This window comes from Cydia strobilella, chromosome 1 (assembly GCF_947568885.1).
Source record: "Cydia strobilella chromosome 1, ilCydStro3.1, whole genome shotgun sequence".
In the NCBI taxonomy this organism is placed as follows: Eukaryota; Metazoa; Arthropoda; class Insecta; order Lepidoptera; family Tortricidae; genus Cydia; species Cydia strobilella.
In genome coordinates this window covers 3,847,389-3,864,681 of record NC_086041.1, presented here as the reverse complement: position 1 = coordinate 3,864,681, position 17,293 = coordinate 3,847,389, and the positions used below count along the sequence as shown (strand labels likewise).

The 17,293-nt window shown below is 39.7% G+C and overlaps 2 protein-coding genes across 3 annotated transcripts; both read right to left on the bottom strand.

Annotated features, from left to right (window-relative positions):
- Positions 1 to 917: 917 nt before the first annotated feature.
- Positions 918 to 2,431, bottom strand: LOC134746443 (distal membrane-arm assembly complex protein 2). The gene is made up of 2 exons (XM_063680859.1): positions 1,906 to 2,431; positions 918 to 1,395 (listed from the first exon to the last, which is right to left on the bottom strand). The coding sequence occupies exons 1-2, from the start codon at positions 2,304 to 2,306 to the stop codon at positions 972 to 974; spliced, it is 825 nt and encodes a 274-aa protein (XP_063536929.1). The 5' UTR covers positions 2,307 to 2,431; the 3' UTR covers positions 918 to 971.
- Positions 2,432 to 5,141: 2,710 nt separating this feature from the next.
- On the bottom strand, positions 5,142 to 15,478 carry LOC134746289 (UDP-glucosyltransferase 2-like). Of its 2 annotated transcripts, none has more exons than XM_063680691.1 (8): positions 15,317 to 15,478; positions 12,445 to 12,535; positions 10,133 to 10,325; positions 9,117 to 9,311; positions 8,101 to 8,320; positions 6,907 to 7,126; positions 6,331 to 6,550; positions 5,142 to 5,406 (listed from the first exon to the last, which is right to left on the bottom strand). In XM_063680691.1, the coding sequence occupies exons 1-8, from the start codon at positions 15,455 to 15,457 to the stop codon at positions 5,145 to 5,147; spliced, it is 1,542 nt and encodes a 513-aa protein (XP_063536761.1). In that variant the 5' UTR covers positions 15,458 to 15,478; the 3' UTR covers positions 5,142 to 5,144. The 2 variants fall into 2 exon arrangements, with proteins under 2 accessions (XP_063536761.1, XP_063536815.1); XM_063680745.1 differs by lacking the exon at positions 15,317 to 15,478 and adding an exon at positions 15,092 to 15,111.
- Positions 15,479 to 17,293: the final 1,815 nt, after the last annotated feature.

The following is a 17,293-nucleotide window of genomic DNA, read 5'->3' as shown; positions in this document are numbered from 1 at the left end:
GAATGGCTGATGTACTCGCTCTAAAGATTTGCTATACCAATGTGAAACCAAAGATAGATATAACTCCGTAATAGATGGATACAGTCTAAGGAAAAAACGTGCCTCGAAAATCACGAAAATTTGATTCTCGATCAGATGGCGCCTCTAGTTTTGGCCTACACTCGTATAGAGGGCGTTGGCTGTTTCGTTTGTTATTTATAATTTTAACGCATACCAGTAAAAGAACATGGGTCAAAATCATATAATAATAATTAATGCAAATAAAAAAATCATTTATCCATATTTAAATACATTTTATCGTATTTTTATAAATATTTATTTTTAGTTTTAAAGTGTGTCGACAGATGGCAGTGAATTTACTGGGGTTACAAAATTTACTATGACAGTACCGCTCTAGTATAAGTTACTCTATGGTGAAACCAAAAGGCCAGAGTATTCTTGAATTCGAATATTTTGCGCCTGATTACTTTTAATAGCAATCCTCATCAATGCTAAGTCGCCCAACCCCTGAGTTGCTGGCCCTGAATGGGTTAGAAGTCATCAGGTGCAAACATTTTTACATTCTTTTAAATTAAATTTTGAAGTCGGGCTAGTTTTACGCACATTTGACACATCGAACCACCATCACCATTTTTGTTTATATGTACGTAAAACGCTAACGCTCACAGAAACTTCACTTTAATCTCTTGTCTGTGTTTGATAAGATTGATAAGGATCCTGACCAAATTAATTGTATTTTTTGCGTTTTCCTTGAGAAAGATTTTATTCTTATACAGCACAAAAGTTTCTAACCCACGAATTTTGACCAACACAGATATGAAAGGTTAAACTTGGCGAGGCTACATCTATAGCAGGAAAAATACTGTTTCTAAAGATGATGGTATTAGTTAGTATCCAGAAATATTTAGTAAAACCAGTTGTATAACAAAAATATAATCACTAATAACATTACAATACTAAAATCACACATTTCATTCTGTAACAGCATTTATCAAGAGCTTTGGATTTTCCTCTTCTAGGACAGACAAAGCCGCTTGCAGCTCTAAATTATCACCAGGATCAGTTACGTACAGAGTTTTCAGTGCTGACATTCTTGCTAAGGCAGAAACTCCGCCAACACACAGGTTGCAGCCTCGGATATCTAAGTGTTCTAAGCTTTTCCCATTCTGACCGGCCAATCTGTCCAGACACCAAACATCGACATGTTTATTATTCCTCAATGATACCCATTTGAGGAAGTTGAGGCCAGAGAAATTTTGGATGCCTTCATACCGGATACCATTATGAAGGAAATTGGTGCAATCTACAGCTTCTACAAAATACCCTTCTTCGTACTGGCTGGGAAGGTTTAGGTTTGTTGCATCTCCAGTTATCCATTCCTTTTTTCCTTTCAATCTGAAATTATATAAATGCTAAATCCATTTGTGTTTCATCACAGAATAAATAATAGTACTGCCGTACAGAAAGGAAACTTCCTACAAAACTGAAGTTTGACAGCGGTTTAGGTACGGTTCAGTGGTTCAATGCTGAGCCGAACGGAGCCGAGAATGAAAGGAGTATCGCACCCCTGGTTTCATTAGGTAAGTGTCTAAAATGACATGCTATAGATATAAAGAATATAATTTACTTAGATTAGCAGTGATTAGCCAAAAGTAGTAAATCTTATCTACTTGTAAATTGGTAGAAATTAGTAATAATAATCACATGGAGAACAGATTAACAGCATATTTTACATATGTTTCAGAAAGTTTCCAAAAAGTTGGAAACTTAATTAAAATATCAAAGAAACAAAATGGACTTGTAGTTTCATCCATACAAAATGTGGACTCAATTCTAGAAACTTTCCGGCGAGACATCAGTAATCTTTACTTAATATTTTGTAGAAGAGAAAAAAACAATTGTTACCTAACGGCACAAGCTCTGTATGTAAAGAAGTGCAGTGCTGCCAGATTAGACCCAAGAGTAGCCACTCTCTGTGGCAGAAACTCCTGGTTCTTAATCTCTTGCAGCACCTTCATACTGCCCCACCATTCCTTTACATCTTGCAAGGTTAAATTCGGTAGTTTGGAGAGTGCATTCAAGATATTCGGATTAGGGTTTTTCTCTACAAAAACCGACAACTTGCTGGTCCATTCTCCGTCGCGTTGTATCCATGGCTTCCTCCAGTCGGGGTACAGCTTCCCGTGCACCATTCGTGGTTGTGGGCCTTCTTCATCACGCTGATAAATAGATTTCTCTTGGCAATAGTTTCGAGAGGTTATAAAGAATGCCCGACAAAGTCGATAAGGTTTTATGTTAAGCGACATATTGTACACTATTATACTTAATTTAATCAAATAGTATGTGCAGTCATAATTAAGGGATTGCTTTTATTTAAGTGTTTGTTTTACTTTAAAATACGATCATAAGTCATAACCCCATTTATAACTAGAGGAGAACTGTCACTACTGTCAGTGTCAAGCTGTCAAAAGAACAGAGGGGTGTTCGATATCGATTTGATTAATCGATATTTTTCTTACTCGATTATAAAATTTACTTGTTTGCTTTCACGCCAATAGCCCCCTCTATGTGTGATATCGACACCACACTGCGTTCATAGCTTCTCGTCGTGCTTCACGCATAAGAGTGTGGACGGCTGCATGAAAACCAATTTAAAAGCTGTAACAGATGGGCGTATATACTAGACCGCGACCTTGGTTAGCATATCTCATTCTCGCCTATAGCTGCATCCTTAACATTAACGGATTCCTTCCATTCGATCGAACAGGACCATGACCTTGACCTACGCCCGTCTGTTACAGCACTAAAGCCCGTACTTGGCCCGTACACGTATTTATAGGTATATTTAATAAGGGTATAACTTTATGAGCCCGTATTACACATGAAGTTACACCTAACATTCAGTACACACACACACACACACACACACACACACACACACACACACACACACACACACACACCCACACCCACCCACACACACACACACACACACACACACACACCCACCCACACACACACACACACACCCACACACACACACACACACACACACACACACACACACACACACACACACACACACACACACACACACAGTAACATCCTAGTTGATACATAGTGATCTGACACATGATTACAGTTTTTTCATCAAGCAAGAAACCTTCCCACGGTATTCAATAAAAGGTGTAATCAGAACAATTAAATAACACAAAGATGATTTATTATAAGTGGCCTGATTATACCTACTGAGACATTTTTTGTTAGAACTGTACGAGTAGTAAATGGAGTAAAAAAAAACATTCATCATCTATTATTTTTATTGACATCAATCTTCTTCGACACGAACTTTCTTATAACAAAAACACATCCCACTCGGCGCACTACCTACATAACGATAGAGATGATCGGTGTTTTAAGTCCCCGGCAAGCTCGGCCGAATTTCACCTTCGCATACAAACGGAGTTTCGCTCTCATTTTAAAACTACGTGTTGGATTGCAATGAAACTTTGCATATACAATGACATGATTAGGTTGTAATTAGTTTTTTCACATCACCAATTCGAAAAAGGGCTTTTTCTTCCCTGCTAGAAGGGATCAAAGTGGCACTTTTCTTCCCTCCTAGGTAGTAACACTTTTCTGTTCTAGGACACTATTTTTACATTTTTTTGAGATTTTTTTTAGCTTAATTAATAGGTTTAAACATGATAATTACCTCATAGGTGATGTGAAAAGCAATATGTGTCACATGGTAGCAAAATTATTTCCATCTTGGACGTAACAAACTTGATCCCTCACTACGCTCAGGATTCTACTTTAGAACCCCTCGCTACTCTCGGGATTCTATTATAGAATCCTTAATTCGCTTCGTTTAGGAATATGTCATTTTGCTCCTTTGTGACACAATCTACTAATATAGCTCCAGTTTATAAAACAAACAAAATAGAGCAAAATTGTATGAAAAACTTAAATTCGCTGTACTTTTTTTATTTTGATATCTGAAGCTACATATAGGTACCTTATGCTATTGTAAGTACAAAGTTTCAGAGCAAACTAGCTACTCGTTTTAAAATGAGAGCGTAACTACGTTTGTATGGAGAACCGAGCTTGCCGGGGACCCTCAAGTCAAAGACAAATTCGTGCTTCGAATTTGACAGCTAATGTAAATGGCGCTGTACAGCTCCATAACAACTTACAGCAACTTTGATTGTCAAAGTTGGCGATTGACAATAGGGAATATTGGAATATTACGCGAAACTCTGCGCAGGGGGCGCCACTAACCACAATCTGAGGGTCTATCGCGAAACAAGAAAATCGAAATTTCGTTATCTTACATCTCTGTCACTCTTGCATATTCGGTAGCGAAATTTTGGATTCGCGTTTCCCGGTAGGTCCTCTGTAAACAAACTTCCTTGATGTATCGATGTCATATTTTATTATCTCTTAAAACTTGTCATAAACCTATTAAAGGTACAGCATATGGATGGTATAGAAAGGATCGCAATCTCTTATGGCAGAATTGTTGCAAAAGTGACCGCGTTAAGCTTTAAATAATAGTTCCTAATCTCTCCGGTGGCGCTAGTTAGGCTCTGGGACATGAGTACAACATGAACCATATAAGGCAACAAATAACCCGACCAAATTACGTAGGTTGTTTTTGGTAGTATTTCGGTGTATGGTGGCGCCACCTAATTACTGTTTTTTGATGGACACTTTTCATACATAGAGATTTGGCTCCTTTATACAGTCTCCATGGTACAGCATGTATATGTTACTCTATGGTTTACTAAAAAGGCTAGTGGTGCACTCTGGTGGCAGAACATTGCAGTAATATCCCCTATTCAGTTATCACAAAACATATGGAGTCGTAGGTACAGCGCCATCTACGAGTACATCAGGTCATCAGCCGCCAAATTCATGGGCTCGATTTTTTCTTAGACTACACCTCTTCCACAATATAACTATTTCAATATTAGAACAACACAACATAAAGGGTCGGTTGCACTAAACTGTTTGTCACCGTTAAAGAGTTCGCTAAATTTTATTGTATGCAAATTGTATGGAAAGTTTTATAGTAAACCGCCGCGGCGCGCCGGGTGACGTTGATCAGTCTGTCTAGTGCGGATGGTGCAACTGGCACTAAATCAGCTATTCTTCTTATTCACATCAATATTCGTCGACAAGAAACGTCTTACAACAAAAACACTTAATAAAACAACTCCAAACACAAGACCGAACAGATCGAGATACATCTTCTGGTACCAGGGCACCAGGAGCGCAGGAGAGCGCAGATGCGGAGCGCCGCGCGTGCGCACAACGTGCTCCACCCAGTGGACCAGGGTCTTGCCGGGCGGGCTCTGGCGGTGGTGGTACACGAACGAGAGCTCCTTCACTCGGTCACGGTACCTGAGAAAAAATGGATTGAGTAAGCATGAGTATCCTCTATAGGTCGTATTTTCATTGAAAACGCTTTTTAAAAACCGGCCAGCTTCGTGCGAGTTGGACTCGCACGAAGAGTTCCGTACTATTACGCAAAAAACGGCAAAAAATCACGTTTGTTGTATGGGAGCCCCACTTAAATTTTTATTTTATTTAGTTTTTAGTATTTGCTGTTATAGCGGCAACATAAGTACATCATCTGTGAAAATGTCAACTGTCTAGCTATCACGATTCATGAGATATAGCCTGGTGACAGACGGACAGACAGACAGACAGCGGAGTCTTAATAATAGGGTCCCGTTTTTACCCTTTGGGTACGGAACCCTAAAAATCAGTAACGATTACTTATGAAAGCAAAATAATGTAAATCGTATATGAATTATAATTGTTACATATTTGTCAAGACTTATTTTTCAAAAAAGGACCCGTCAACATCGCTTACCTTCTTTCTAATGCAAAAAAAACCCGCACTATAGTATAGTAGTGCATTTGTTATTAAGAGGCATCGTAAACTGCGAGTGAAATCCATTGAAATGACGTGTCAATCAGTTACACCCTAGTACTTCAATGGATTTCGCTCGCAGTTTACGATGCCTGGTTATTAATGATTTTTAAATAGGACTGAAGTCCTATTGGAATCCTGTAGGATTTCAGTAGATGCGACGCGAGCAGTGATGGAAAGATCAGTAGGGGTCGAGCAACCTTCGACAGCTAGGTTAGACCGGTGTTTTAAAGGATTGCGAGTCCGAGCCTCGTTGCCTCCAACGAGGCTCGGACGTGTATTTATCATTTGTTTTGGGATCGTCAGTAATTCGTTAGCAGGTCGATCTTCTTATCACAAAATTAATCCCTAGCGGTTCTAAAAACAGCCATATGGCATTTAAAAACCACCTTGGGCTTCCAAGAATATCTTCGATAGCTTCTTTCAACTTCTCCGGAATGTCGTGATCAAAATCCACTCTCTTCGCATAGCCTTTGCTCACAGCCCTGTCGACGTTGAGGAACTGGTCGGCGAAGATGGGAATCCCGATTATAGGAACGCCAAAATGCAGCGCCTCCGTGTTCGATAGCAGCCCGCCGTGCGTGATGAAGAGGGCACAATTTGGATGGTCTGCAAGACAATAGATTGGTCGGTAAGGTCGTCAAGGCCCGTCAAGGGTGTGTGTGTGTAAATGTTAGTGCAGTTAGAGATTTGAATATTAAGTGTTAGTGTCATAAAAGATGACTAACTTATGAGTACATAAGTAAGAGCCATTAACAAACGTGTTTTTATTAGAAATAGATTGCGTTATTATGACCGTTTATCTCACCAGAGGCGCAAATGGGTGTTTCAAAAACGTCCTTTTTAAAGAACATGATCGTTCCTTGTCAAATGTATTGAAGTAAAAGAAAATGCAGTAAGACCCTTTATCCCATCTAACACTTTTCATCATTAGTAGTTCAAACTAAGAGACTTGCAACTCTTACCTAATATGCTTTGTTGTGGAGCATAACCAATCAAATGGACATTTTTGGGCAGGTTCTCGGGTGACTCCTCCAGTTTCCAGATGACGGTCTGCTTCAGCTGACCGAACATGTCAAGTATGGCACGTTTCAGTTCCGCGGACAAACTTTTGCTTCTCAGTACGGAGCCCATACTGAAGTAGATAACGCCGTGTTTAGCGTTGTCCATAAGGGTTTGGAGGTCCTGGAAAGTATCAAATCTCACAATTCACATGAAAGTTATACAACTTCAGGCCAGGAAATGAATGCCCAAAAAAAGTTATAGAGGGAAATGCTTGGAACACAATTTTTGACTTCGTAAATTTGTTTGGACTAGTTAGGAGGTGAACATATCAAAAGTCCCCGGCCGTAACCCTGGTGCTTGGGGGAGGGGGTTTGAATGTTCCATTTTTCGGTTTTTCGATTATATCTCGGAAACTATGCGTCTGAGCGACTCGGCCACTTATACAAAATCAAAAGAGATTTAATTTGTTACAAGTTTTATTAAGTCAAGTTTTTCGATATCTTGTATAGTTTTTGAGATATCCGCTCTCGAAGGTTTATTTAGGGCTCTCATATTTATCTTGATTATCTACATCAGTGAAGCAGCTAGGCCGGGATTGGTATCGTTTTCGTATAAATCGGGGGTGCTTAATTCATTTATGGTATGAACTTTGACACCATGTCAGTTTAGTTACACACTTTTTGTTTCGATGAAACTACCATTAGTTAGGATAAGAATGGGACATTGAAAACATTTGTTCATTCGGACCGTAGATTTGGAAAATCAGTAAGTTTCATAACAAAAAATTCGCCATCCGAAATATATCAGGTTACACATTAGTTATTCTGTGGTTACACTAGCTGTGGTCACGGAATACTGACGTCCCAGCAAAATAAATTGATCTACCTAGGGTAACAGTACCCAGGGTACCCAGCCATGGTGAAGTGTACTCGATCCCATGGCGCTCTCGCAAATGGCAAAGAGGGTGAAACGCCGGAGTGGGTTTACTGGGTAGGGCCAAGTTCTCCCTCCCCTCTCGCCAGCTAAAAGGGGTCAGGAGCGGCGAGTCCCACACCCCCCCCCCCATCAGTTGCCTTCCCCCGGCCAGGGGGACGGTGCGTAAATGCATTTCCCACTCCGAAAACAAAAAAAAGGGGTAACTACCCACAACCAACCTTAGGTAAAGGCTTGACTGTCTCCTCGATGTGGTATCCAGCAATAGGAATGTAACTCTGCGGCAGACTGAACGCAATTCCAGCGGACACATGGGAGTTGCCCAGCATCAGACTCGCGTTGTACTTGGCCGCGTCATATGGAGGCAGGTGGCGACCCCTGGCGGCCGCTGCTGAGGTTAACGCTTTCTCGTATAACAAAGCCTCCATTAGTGACGAGACCCTAGGAAATATAATACAACATTTGCAATATGATAGTGGTTGTGTTCAAAGCTGTGTGCATAATGCATACAATGACAAGCAGCGTTTATTGTGCAGTCTGAAAATAGACGGTAATAAATTGATAGCAGAAACAAACGAGTAAATAACAATGAGTCAATGACACATTTGTAACAATTAAACTGGCTCATCTTACAAGTCACGTAAGGAATATTTTACGAAGTCTATTTGTTGACAACTTATGTATGCGCATGATCATGGCCATATTATGCAGCGTACTACGTAGCCGAACAACACGCGAACGCAAAGCGGAGCGGCGCGGAGCGAGGTGAATCAATCCTTTGTTACCTATAGAAGTGTCCCGATCTCGTTGCGAACGCGAATGCCTTGGGCCCGCCGCGCCGCGCCGCTTCGCTTCGCGTTCGCGAGTGTTCGCCTACGTAAGACGCAGCGTAAAGACAAAGATATAAAAATTACTGAATGTTTGTTACTGTTATAGCTAACAAAAGCTATTGAGATGGACGCAAGTATTTTTTTGAAATCTAACCCTTGGGGGGAGGAACAGAAAACAACGCAGACCGATTCAACAAACAGTGGTGGCCAGGCTACTATTGTGCGGCCACCAACGTGCTGGTAGAGAGCAATAACACTAAAGAGAAAAAACTGCAGCACACACCGCTAGATAGATTACGAGTGCCAGCGAGACAGCCAGCTTAAGCATTTAAGACTGTGCAAGCACGTTAGTTTTGGCCCTACAATAGTTTAAAGTTTATCTTGAGTTAAAATATGAAACGTCTTACCATTTATAATACTTCGTGGACAAAAACGTCCAGAGTCCAGCAACTCGCTGCTGGAAGTTGAAAGGCGGGACTATGGTCGAGCTGTAATCCGTCACATAGGCAGGGTTGGGATCGTCGTCTATAAGGGGCAGCACCATCGAGTGCGGCTCCATGGAGGACGACCAGATCAACGGACAACCGAACACTGGTGCTAGTCTGAAAACATAAACAGGCGTGGATCACTCCGCGATTTCGTCGCGTCGCTACAAGTAAATGCGGCCCACACCAATTTTGGTGTCTAGCCATAGTAGTTGCCGCGCACCGCTACGGAACGGACGCCTGCTTTGAGCCACCTAGCGGTCATATCTGTGAGTGAATCTTCTGTAACTAGTACTATTTATTTTGTGACATAAGGTACTTACAGTTAAAAGCGGATGAAACCACGCACCAAAAATATGTCTCACCCAGCAACGGTATCATGGACGCATTTTTATCACCTGGCATGCCATGCGTCACTTTCGCACTTACATATTTGTTAGAACGTGACAGGCATGGTGACAAATGATAAAGAGCCGACCATCTTAGCCCTACTGGAATTTTCCAAATAGGGATAAATCTCGCGTTCAAAATACCCACTATCTATTCCAGTCTAATTATTCAACGTACAGTCGCCATCAGATATATCGGAGCGGCCGAGGCTCTCACAAATATCTGAACACGCCTCTATTGTCAAAGCCCTTAGAGTGCGTGTTCAAATATTTTTGAGCACCTTGGCCGCTCCGATATGTCTGATGGCGACAGTACATAGATAAGTATGTCTCTTTTAGTTGATGTGGTAGAAAATGGTATCAGTAAATGAGAAAAATGTCTTGAGTCAAAAGTCCGATATTTTGTGCGATCTCATCCATCGGAAGATCAGCGCTATATAAGTCGCCAGCATGCCGAGATGAGGACATTTCGTGGCAGTTTTTACTTTGTACGTTTTTCTTATTTGTAAGTATTTTGTTACGAACAAAATAAATCCATTTTATTCATACCCGCTGTACACTTCCACGAACATCCACTCCGCTATGACGACGTCGAAATCCTCCTTGACGTCGTGCAGCAGCCGCTGGACGTGCTCATGCATCAGCGTTCCATTGGCGATGCCAAGCATGATGTGTAGCACCTCCGGTGTGCCCAACGCTGGTATTTCCTTGTTCATCAGCTTCGTCAGGTCTAAAATTTCACCTGGAACAAGTCAATGTACATATTAAAAAACCGGCCAAGTGCGAGTCGAACACGCGCACCGAGGGTTCCATACTTTTTAGTATTTGTTGTTATAGCGGCAACAGAAATACATCATCTGTGAAAATTTCAACTGTCTAGACGGACAGACAGACGGACAGCGGAGTCTTAGTAATAGGGTCCCGTTTTTACCCTTTGGGTACGGAACCCTAAAAATGGTAGGAATATTTTTCTCTTCTGAACTTTTTTTTTTTCAATTTGCCATTTGCCGCATTTTTCAATTATCCACATCAGTTTTTAGGGTTCCGTACCGAAAGGGTAAAAACGGGACCCTATTACTAAGACTCCGCTGTCCGTCTGTCAACAGGCTGTATCTCATGAACAGTGATAGCTAGACAGTTGAAATTTTCACAGATGATGATAAATACATAGTACAAAGGACATCAACCCAATTCTTATTTATTAAATAGTAGCACGTTGATGTCTTTTGTTCTATCCTTTGGTGACACGTGATTGGTCGAATTCATTACAGTTGACAAAAGCGTTTCGTAAGAAGTCATTATAGTTGAGTCGGGAGCCCATAGTGAAAAGTATGCGATTACAGTTTGGTATACGAAGTCTTAATTTAACCATTAAAGTCGACGAGTAGAAACAAACTTATTTAATGTGCCTTTTTCAAAAATTAAAAAAAATTAACACCTCTGGCAAAAAATGCATTCGGACAAATGAAACATAGGGGAAAAAAATTTTTGAAGCATCGATAGGTTACCATCAACGAAACATATAACAATATTAAATATACACAATTTATTTGGGTAGACATTTATTTACCGGAGAAACAAACGTTATGTAGTTTTTAAGTATGGAAGAATAAAAACAAAATAAATAAATAATCTAAATAATTTTTAAGAAAAAAAACCGACTTCAATGGGGGATGCCGCTGAAAGTTTACTTATTGTTGATGGTGCACTCTTAGATTCCAGACAATGAAATGAAATAGACAGCATATTTTGCCTAATTATCCTAATCCATCTTTTGACTAATTTTGTCTAATTGCCTAATTATTATAATATTGCCTAATAATGTAGAAAAGGAGGTAAAACCACCCACTTTTCTAGTAGCATTTCGTTTTTGTAAGGGTCGCAGTTCTAACCTAACTTAACCTAACCTACTTTTCTGATAGCATTTCGTTTCTGTAAGGGTCACAGTTCTAACCTAACCTAACCCACTTTTCTAGTAGCATTTCCGGGTCCGGGTCTGGGTCCGGATCCGAGTCCGGGTCCGTGTCCGGCTGTCCGGGTCCAAGTTTGGGTCAGAGTTCGGTCCGGGTCCGGATCCGAGTTGGGGTCCATGTCCAGACCCGGGTCCGGGTCCGAGTCCGGGTTTGGGTCCATAAGGAAGAGAACAAATCGCCAAACGTGAACTATGTGTCATTGAAGAGTTCCATTCTGATCATCATCAGCAGTTCCACTTAATCAAATGTCACTTTTTTAAATGTAAATGCTGGATTTGTTGATAAAAAATACAAAAATCACTATATGTATGCCTTTCACATTTGAGGAGTTCCCTCGATTCCTCATGGATCCCATCATCAGAACTCGAGCTTGACAAAAATGTTTCTTGAAAACCTAACTTGCTTAACAAACATAACGAAGAGGACAAATCGCCAAACGTGAACTATGCGTCATTGAAGAGTTCCGTTCTGATCATCATCAGCAGTTCCACTTCATCAAATGTCACTTTTTTAAATGTAAGTGCTTGATTTGTTGATGAAAATACTAAAATCACTATATGTAAGCCTTTAACATTTGAGGAGTTCCCTCGATTCCTCATGGATCCCATCATCAGAACTGCGTTTTGACAAAAACGGGACCATCTGTATGTATATACTTACAATCAAAAAAAGAATTTTCAAAATCGGTCCAGAAATGACGGAGTTATGGAGTAACAAACATTAAAAAAAAAAAAAAAACAAAAAAAAACATACAACCGAATTGATAACCTCCTCCTTTTGAAATCTTGAAGTCGGTTAAAAAAAAGAAAAACCGACTTCAAAAACGATAAAATAAAATACTTTATTTTAACTGTGAATAGGTAGATATAGGAACCTAAATAAACTTACCCGCTGGAAAAAGGGCAAAGTTTGAAGACACGTCTATTTGACGCAAATTCTTTGATGGGTCCTTAATAGGAACTGGAGTTATATACGTCACCTGAAATAAATAACGAAATGTTACTGTTGAAATGAAATTTGAAAAGAAAGAAAGAAAGAAAATACATTTATTTGACGCCACAACATAGTACATAAAAAAAAGAAAAGCATGCAGACAAAAAAACATTTGGACGCCAAAAAGGATCCCCACTCAGCATAGTGCCGCGGCAAACCGTGGCGCTGGTTTTCTGTGGAGACCTGCCTTAATCTAAAAATAATGGCGACACGTACGCCAACGACACACAAATAAAATTTACATTGACATAAAAATACAAACATTATTAAACAGAAAATTAAGACAAACAAAATATTAATAACCGCCTTTTTTAAATATATTTATAACGAAAGTTACAGAAAAAACCAACACCAGAACGAACTAAACTTAAGACTAAAACTAAAACAAAGACTAAAACTAAAACAAATCATCAAATTGCCGCGGAAATGTATAAGTGTGTGTGATAAGTGTGCGAGTGAGTGACTGATATGTTACTGTGATGTCTGTAATTGAATTTGTAACAAGTGTGCAATTTCGGGGCTAAAGTTCATTTTACGGTCCTATACAAGTAAAGAAAAAAAAAGCTAATTCAGGACCTTACAAACAACAGATATTCACTCTTATAAAAACAAAAAGAGATAGCAATAACAAACGTTACCAGCTCGTCCTACGTTTTTACCGGAGAACCAAACATGTATTTTTTTAAGTATGGAAGAATAAAAACAAAACAAAATGTGTGGTTTAAAATATTTCAGATTCCGCGCGGGCACGGTGTATAATTATACAATATAACAATAACGCATAGAATAAATTGATAGGTAATTATATATATTTCCTGTATTTGTATGAGCGATCAGATCCCACAATTAGATGAATCTAAATCTCAATATATGTACATATTATTCACAATTCATAAGTGTTTGTTGCTAGCCTGCTAGGCCTACATGAACTTTGAACTTTGATACTATGTGCCAGTCAGGTTTTTTTTTTGCAGGGAATATGACTGGTGGTTATTGCGCAGTTAGCGAACGAGTTGTTCCCTAAGGTAGCAATAATCACCACAGCCTAATTTAACGGCTAACGGCCTGTGCAGTGTGCACACCGGATAGTGTGCGTAGACATGCACGTGCATACACAAATGCTTATGAGATGAGTGACGGCACACCACTTGCTTGACGGCTCCAACATTTTAGCGCAGCCGGTGTGCTCTGGCCTCCAAGGAGATTTTTATACGTTTGACCATGGCGCAGCATTTTTTTTACCGAGGTACAGTCGAGTTCATAAATATGTATGCATGTTTTTACCTTAGTTCAATAGATTAAGGTGAAGAAGTGTATACATATTTATGACCTCGACTGTACGTAGGTTCGTAATAGTTCGTATAATATCAGACATGTATATAACATTTAAAACCTACGCGCTTATATCGCGAATTTATTTTGTTACCTTTATCATAAAGTAACTTATACTAAATTTTGTAACCCCAGTAAATTCACTGCCATCTGTCGACACACTTTAAAACTAAAAATGAAGATTTATAAAAATACGTTAAAATGTATTTAAATATGGATAAATGATTTTTTTTATTTGCATTAATTATTTTTATGATTTTGACCCATGTTCTTTCACTGATATGCGTTAAAATTATAAATAACAAACGAAACAGTCAACGCCCTCTATACGAGAGTAGGCCAAAACTAGTGGCGCCCTCTGATCGAGAATCAAATTTTCGTGATTTTCGAGGCACGTTTTTTCCTTAGACTGTATCCATCTATTACGGAGTTATATCTATCTTTGCCTTTATTTACCGACGTTTCGACACAGGTTTCACTGTAGGCCGAGCACATGATTGGCGCGACAGTATCTCGCCGCGAGATAGTCTACCCATCTTTTACTAACTGTATGAATTAAAGAGGGACGGGTAGTCTATGTCGCGGCGAGATACTCTCGCGCCAATCATGTGCTAGCCCGGCTGGTCGTGGTGGTGGCGATAGACCCGATTATAAATGTGATTTAATGCAACATGTCAAAATATGTAGGTAGTGGCTGGCACTGGCAGTCTAAAGTGCGTTCAATCATGGCAATTACGACACAAAATAAGGTCCTTTGCATTTAAATGTTAAATTACTGATTTATGAAGACATTAAGGTGTATTACATAGACAAATAGGCACATTCTCTGTTCCTGTGGACCACTAATGTCAAAAAGAAGTACCTACTTAGGGCGACACGTACTGCAACCCTATGAGGTACAGAACATTACGGCCCAAAGAATCTGGAATTTTCTGGATTCAACGGGCATTAGTAATGAGCTTTAAAGGGCCGTCACAATAGATCACTGTTTGGTCGACGTGACACTCAAAGGCCCACAACGCCCCAAATAATAATAAAATAATAATAGACAAATAGGTATCATTATATACATACAAGGTGGTACACTGAGCTTGGCCCGACATGCTCTTGGTCGGTTTTATTGGTCGGTTTATATGCGTAAGCCATTCAGGTGATATTTCCGTTTCTTAATCGTTGTTGCACTTGTTTCTGTAAAGTGCCTCGTCCTTACTTGATGGCCGGTCCGCAGCAGGTGCCTGATATAGTTACTCCACACTAGCGTCTCCTGAGCGACTATGAGCGCTGACTACCTACACGCCGACGCTCAAAAGACGCTAGTGTGGGGTGGCCCATAGCCCTCGCCCAGGTTGATGAGGCTGCGCGTCGGGATCGGAACATCACCAGCACCCTATATACTCGCCACACGTTAACATCAGCATTGCTGCAAGTTCCTTACCTGGTGGCCGGCCCGCAGCAGGTGCCTGACGTAGCCCTCGCCCAGGTTAATGTGGCTGCGCGTCGGGATCGGGAACACCACCAGCACCCGATACGCCTCACACGTTAGCATCAGCATAGCTAGCACTGCTAACGCTCTCATGGTCACTGCCAATGTGGAATGTATATTGATATTTTTTAATATGAACCACACGAACTTTAACCAGACGTTGCAAAAACCGGTCTTACTTCAAAGTTTTTTTCGAGCGGTAGGTAATGTAACTAATGTATATGTATTAATGTATATTAATTTCCCTTGTGACATTTGCAATGTCACGTCAGTAAGAACGACGAATAAAGATTTGAATAGTAACTAGTAAGTTATTTTATAAGGAAAACAAAAGTCGTCAATATTTACAAAAACATATGTATTGGGGCCTATTAAGTTATTAACTTATTAACCCCTCCAAGCGCGTGGTCCGACATGTAGGTACCTTCCCTTAGAATTTGTATTCATATTAATATTTTTATATTAAAATTGGCATAGAGAGGGTTTGAGTCCTAGGAAAGGCCGGACATAGATATTTTTTATCACGAAAAATTATCATTCTACGCAGACAAAGTTGTAAGCAGTAGCTAGTGTCTAATAAAATATTAAAATTTTATATTAACGACTGCATGCATTTGCATTTAAAATAAAAATAATAATCTGGATTTGGGCCAAAACATGTTGCAATGCAAGGAGGTTTTCTAAAGGAAACTACTTCAATTTCACCAAACCAGCATTTTTATCAAATTTCCATGACATTTTTTAATATTGATTTAAGTAAAATAAAAAAATGCGGATAAAATGTAATGTGATAATTTGTAGAAAAATAAAATAAAGCCAATATTACTTTCAGGGTACACATATTCATGAAATTTTGTAAGATAAATATCAGTTTGAAAATTCGATCCGGGCAAGGGAATTTTTCTGTCCATGAAAATTGGATTTTGCTGGCACGGGAATTGGTTTTCTAAGAATTATTCCTATTTAAACTATGTTTTATTATTAATTAAAAGTAAAAAAATAAACTTATAGGATTTCAATCAAGCATACGGCCCGCCTGATGGTAAGCAGTTACCGTAGCCTATGGACGACTGCAACACCGGAGATATTACACGCGCGTTGCCGACCCTTTAAAAACCTGTACACTCCTTTTTTGAAGAACCCCATACTGTAGCCTCTCGGGAAAACCTCGGCAGGGAGCTCATTCCACAGCCGAAGCATACGCGGGAAGAAATTCCTCTTAAACCGCACATTTCACATCTGAACGTTTTATATGCTCAGTGAGAGTAAATATCATCATTCAACAAGTGATACTAATGTACAGTTTTTAGTAGGAATTTTCATCTCAAAAACAGATTCCGGATAGGGCACGGGAGTAGTAATATGAGCCTTAAAATATTTTTAAGTGTAAAAACAAATTAATCAGTAAATTCACGTTGACCTCGGTGTGGAAGTGTGATTTCTTTATGAAAAATATAAAATCAATGGTAAATATTATCTGATGCTATAACTTCCGATTTTCATCTCGGACACAAAAAAAAAACGCGTACAGAAAATGACCCTTACCACTCAACTATTTCTCACACACGCGAAGCTACACTCCGAGATGACCGGCGACTGGCAGTGGCAGGCCACACAAACAAAAAAATTACATCACGACCATGACAAGCGTGACGTTTAATAATCTTGGTACTATTAAGTACGATTACGTCCCCAAACTAACTTCTCAAGTAGCATATATGTATATGTTGGCATGTCGGCAACATCAATATATAGGTACCAGCCAATTCAGAACTTGGGTCGCTTAAAGCAATTTTGTGGCGTAATTTATTGACACTCGTATGAGTATAATAAGTTTTTTTTAATACTACGTCGGTGGCAAACAAGCATACGGCCCGCCTGATGTTAAGCAGTCTCCGTAGCCTGTGTACGCCTGCAACTCCAGAGGAG